Here is a 4,728-nt window from a genome sequence, read left to right on the forward strand (position 1 = left end):
CCCCTTTCCAACCCCTCTCATGACTCTCTCTGTGTGCGGACACAATGAGGACCGGCTGTGAGGTGTGCTGCTTCAAGGTCAAGGTATGGATTACGCAGGGAAAGCCACCAGTGTGTGTGTCTGTGTGTGTGTGTGTGTGTGTGTGTGTGTGTGTGTGTGTGTGTGTGTGTGATCCCTCCATCTGGGTCTGTGGTGAGCATTAGAGGGGACAATGCAGGGGTAGTAGATGCTCGGATCTCTAGCGGATGCAGAAACGAGATGCTTTCGGCGTGGGTACCGCACAGTAGTTTTTGGGTTAGACAGGGGGGGTTCAACCATAAAACACACACACACACACACACACACACACACACACAACCATAACACTGCACAGTAGCTTTAACACACGTTAAGGAGAGTATGAAAGTTTGGCTTCTCCTCATGCTCAGTGAGTTAGGCAGGGGGGGTTCAACCATAACACTGCACACACACACACACACACACACACACACACACACACACACACACACACACACACACACACACACACACACACACACACACACACACACACACACACACACACACACACACACACACACACAACCATAACACTGCACAGTGCACTGAAATAAAAGCTCACATCACAGAAGGTTTGCCTAGCCGTGGTTAGGATGCAAACGCATTCTTAAGTGTGTGTGTGTGAAGCTGCTGTGTTTCAGCCAGAACAAAGGAACATGCCAACACCACAAGATCTCAACGGCTGCAGACACTTCCCCCACCAAAAAAATCACTGCAGTGAACAAACAACAACAACAATAACAACAACATTACAGCACACACACACACACACACACGTACTGCACGTTTATACACACAGTGACATGTACACGCACACACCACAGGGGGCATGGCGGCAGGGCAGTCTTACCAGTCCTCCTCAGCCAAACTACCGTCCTCTGCCTCAGGACTGTGGCTGTGGGGACGAAGTGGAGAGAGTTACAGGGAGAAGACAGGTTACACTGCACACGTCAGCTGTCTGAGTTACAGGGAGAAGACAGGTTACACTGCACACCTAAGCTGTCTGAGTTACAGGGAGAAGACAGGTTACACTGCACACCTAAGCTGTCTGAGTTACAGGGAGAAGACAGGTTACACTGCACATGTACTCTGCCTGAGTTACAGGGAGAAGACAGGTTACACTGCACACCTAAGCTGTCTGAGTTACAGAGTGAAGACAGGTTACACTGCACACCTAAGCTGTCTGAGTTACAGGGAGAAGACAGGTTACACTGCACACCTAAGCTGTCTGAGTTACAGGGAGAAGACAGGTTACACTGCACACCTAAGCTGTCTGAGTTACAGGGAGAAGACAGGTTACACTGCACACCTAAGCTGTCTGAGTTACAGGGAGAAGACAGGTTACACTGCACACGTCAGCTGTCTGAGTTACAGGGAGAAGACAGGTTACACTGCACACCTAAGCTGTCTGAGTTACAGGGAGAAGACAGGTTACACTGCACACCTAAGCTGTCTGAGTTACAGGGAGAAGACAGGTTACACTGCACACGTACTCTGCCTGAGTTACAGGGAGAAGACAGGTTACACTGCACACCTAAGCTGTCTGAGTTACAGAGTGAAGACAGGTTACACTGCACACCTAAGCTGTCTGAGTTACAGGGAGAAGACAGGTTACACTGCACACCTAAGCTGTCTGAGTTACAGGGAGAAGACAGGTTACACTGCACACCTAAGCTGTCTGAGTTACAGGGAGAAGACAGGTTACACTGCACACCTAAGCTGTCTGAGTTACAGGGAGAAGACAGGTTACACTGCACACGTCAGCTGTCTGAGTTACAGGGAGAAGACAGGTTACACTGCACACCTAAGCTGTCTGAGTTACAGGGAGAAGACAGGTTACACTGCACACCTAAGCTGTCTGAGTTACAGGGAGAAGACAGGTTACACTGCACACGTCAGCTGTCTGAGTTACAGGGAGAAGACAGGTTACACTGCACACCTAAGCTGTCTGAGTTACAGGGAGAAGACAGGTTACACTGCACACCTAAGCTGTCTGAGTTACAGGGAGAAGACAGGTTACACTGCACACCTAAGCTGTCTGAGTTACAGGGAGAAGACAGGTTACACTGCACACCTAAGCTGTCTGAGTTACAGGGAGAAGACAGGTTACACTGCACACGTACTCTGCCTGAGTTACAGGGAGAAGACAGGTTACACTGCACACCTAAGCTGTCTGAGTTACAGAGTGAAGACAGGTTACACTGCACACCTAAGCTGTCTGAGTTACAGGGAGAAGACAGGTTACACTGCACACCTAAGCTGTCTGAGTTACAGGGAGAAGACAGGTTACACTGCACACCTAAGCTGTCTGAGTTACAGGGAGAAGACAGGTTACACTGCACACGTACTCTGTCTGAGTTACAGGGAGAAGACAGGTTACACTGCACACCTAAGCTGTCTGAGTTACAGGGAGAAGACAGGTTACACTGCACACGTAAGCTGCCTTTTAACATTTCCAACCGCCTGTGACGACGCAAGCAGCCGTAAACTTGAACTGCGGGGGGCTCAGGGGACGGGCCGAGCCGCGGGGGCTTTGGAGATGAAAGCAGGGGGGGGGGCGTCACATCCTGCCCGGGGTGCAGAGGGGCAGAGAGGGGCTGAGGGGGGCTGAGGGGCAGAATGCATCATGGCCCAGTGCACAGGAGGAACCAGTGACACAGCACACGGAGAGCAGCTCGTGTGAGTTAGTAAAGGGGGATCAGTAATCAGAGTGTGTGTGTGTGTGTGTGTGTGTGTGTGTGTGTGTGTGTGTGTGTGTGTGTGTGTGTGTGTGTGTGTGGGGGGGGGGGGGGGGGGGTTAGTAAAGGGGTCATCAGAGGGGAGTTTTAGACAGCGTGGGATGAGCGTGTGTGTGTGTGTGTGTGTGTGTGTGTGTGTGTGTGTGTGTGTGGGGGGGGGGGGGGTTTGTGACTGCTCTGGTGCAGTCTGTCCAAAAATGCCCCTCAAGATTCCTTCTCCTACTAAATACATGCATGACTGTCCCAACCAGTGAAGCCAGCCAACAGCGGCACCCAAATCCCTGCTTACGGCTTCCAACTAGTGGGAATTGGGGACATGGTCACTGCAATTGCACACACAAACACACACACGCGCGCACACACACACACACACACACACACACACACACACACACACACACACACACACACACAGTCACACAACACACAACACACACACACACACACACACACATTGCTCCAAACTATTTTCCTGCTTGTGGGGTTCCCATGCAGGCCAGAATGATCGTTGTTAATTGCATCATGACTGCACACTGGCCCCAGCTGCAGGATGATTAAATGACGCCATGTTGGACGCCCATCGTCATGGCAGCCACAAGGGAAATGGAGCCAAACTAGGCCTTTGCCACTCCCAGATTATGCGACACAAAATAAAATCCCAGCATAAGGTTATCCCTGTAAATCTAACACACTAAGATAAAAGCTTGGCCACTCAGAGATGTGACTTCATGTGACGTGAGGTGGCGTGACGTGACGTGAGGGCTGCAGTGGCAGCACTTTCTCAAATCCCTGACGGTAAAGTGAAGGATAAGCCATGGCGTCAGTAGATCTTCCCCATGAGCATGGGAGGCTTAGACAGGCAGGCAGGCAGTCAGTCAGTAACCTTTGATCTGATAATGTTCCTGATGCATCGGTGGAAATGTGTGTGTGTGTGTGTGTGTGTGTGTGTGTGTGTGTGTGTCGGGGGGGGGGGGGCGTTGATGGGGTGATACCGTCTATATTATGAACTGAAGCAAAGCTTGTTGGTTATTTTTGTAAGTATGTGGATAGAAAACAATCAAAACGTGAGAAAATGTACAACGCCATGTCTCCATGGATACTGAGAGCGCATCAACAACAAAGGAAGACTCTAGAATGGATAGAATGCTTCTTTTCAGATGGATTCTAGAACAGCAGCATTCTTACAGTTTGGGTTGTCCCACTTACCAAAGAAAGATGCATTTGCAACAATGTAGGCCACATGAGGTCCTGCAGGTATGTAGCAACACAAAAGCATACCTTTCCCTCTTCCATCTTTCCTTCCCCTCCAATGCTTTTGTTTCTTATTCTCCCTTTTTGTAGTTTGAGCTTTCAGATATAATGAGAATGTCTTCCAGCAATGAAGACAACCCCAAAAAAACAACCCGAAGAGAAAACACAACCCACCCATACCAAATAAATACCATACACAGACACACACACACACAAACACTGTAACGGTGGGGCTGCCTGTTACCGCTACGGTAATACATTCCGTTGCAAAAACGCACACACGGGGTACAGACACACAGTTTATTGGTACACACAACACAACCATCATACTTCACCACGATCAGTTCTGCATATTGGACATACAGCCACTAAACATACCGGGACCGAAAGCGTGTGGCTTGTGGACTTCCAGACGCGACACAGAGGAGCAACCCGATCAGAGAGTCGGGAGTGACCTTTGAACTGTGGGCACATCCACGTCAGACGTGCCCAGGCCAAGTTGGTGGGATGAGAGGGGTGTGTAATTGCTGGTGACTGAGTTGGAGTACGATCTAATATCACATGATTGTATTTATGTAAACCCGTCTGTAGTACTGCAAGGAAATGTATTTAGTGTATAAGTCGAAATATGTATTTTTTTATGGTTAATTGATTTGTAAGGTGTAATGGTTCAGGCCGG

At 49.5% G+C, this 4,728-nt stretch overlaps 1 protein-coding gene across 1 annotated transcript in view; it reads right to left on the reverse strand.

Annotated features, from left to right (window-relative positions):
• The window catches only part of LOC308382504 (phospholipid-transporting ATPase IA-like), a gene marked incomplete at both ends in the record, with an annotated part of 90,543 nt that extends 86,020 nt beyond the window's left edge, over positions 1 to 4,523 (reverse strand). Inside the window, 12 exons of the mRNA XM_080860911.1 lie at positions 911 to 955; positions 1,055 to 1,059; positions 1,149 to 1,243; positions 1,325 to 1,378; positions 1,460 to 1,558; positions 1,640 to 1,738; positions 1,865 to 1,918; positions 2,000 to 2,053; positions 2,135 to 2,188; positions 2,270 to 2,368; positions 2,450 to 2,627; positions 4,428 to 4,523. Coding sequence (XP_080717037.1) covers positions 911 to 955; positions 1,055 to 1,059; positions 1,149 to 1,243; positions 1,325 to 1,378; positions 1,460 to 1,558; positions 1,640 to 1,738; positions 1,865 to 1,918; positions 2,000 to 2,053; positions 2,135 to 2,188; positions 2,270 to 2,368; positions 2,450 to 2,627; positions 4,428 to 4,523 — 932 coding nt within the window. The remainder of the gene's footprint in view (positions 1 to 910; positions 956 to 1,054; positions 1,060 to 1,148; positions 1,244 to 1,324; positions 1,379 to 1,459; positions 1,559 to 1,639; positions 1,739 to 1,864; positions 1,919 to 1,999; positions 2,054 to 2,134; positions 2,189 to 2,269; positions 2,369 to 2,449; positions 2,628 to 4,427) is intronic.
• Between the last annotated feature and the right edge of the window lie 205 nt (positions 4,524 to 4,728).

Source organism: Sprattus sprattus (genome assembly GCF_963457725.1).
Source record: "Sprattus sprattus genome assembly, contig: scaffold_99, whole genome shotgun sequence".
In the NCBI taxonomy this organism is placed as follows: Eukaryota; Metazoa; Chordata; class Actinopteri; order Clupeiformes; family Clupeidae; genus Sprattus; species Sprattus sprattus.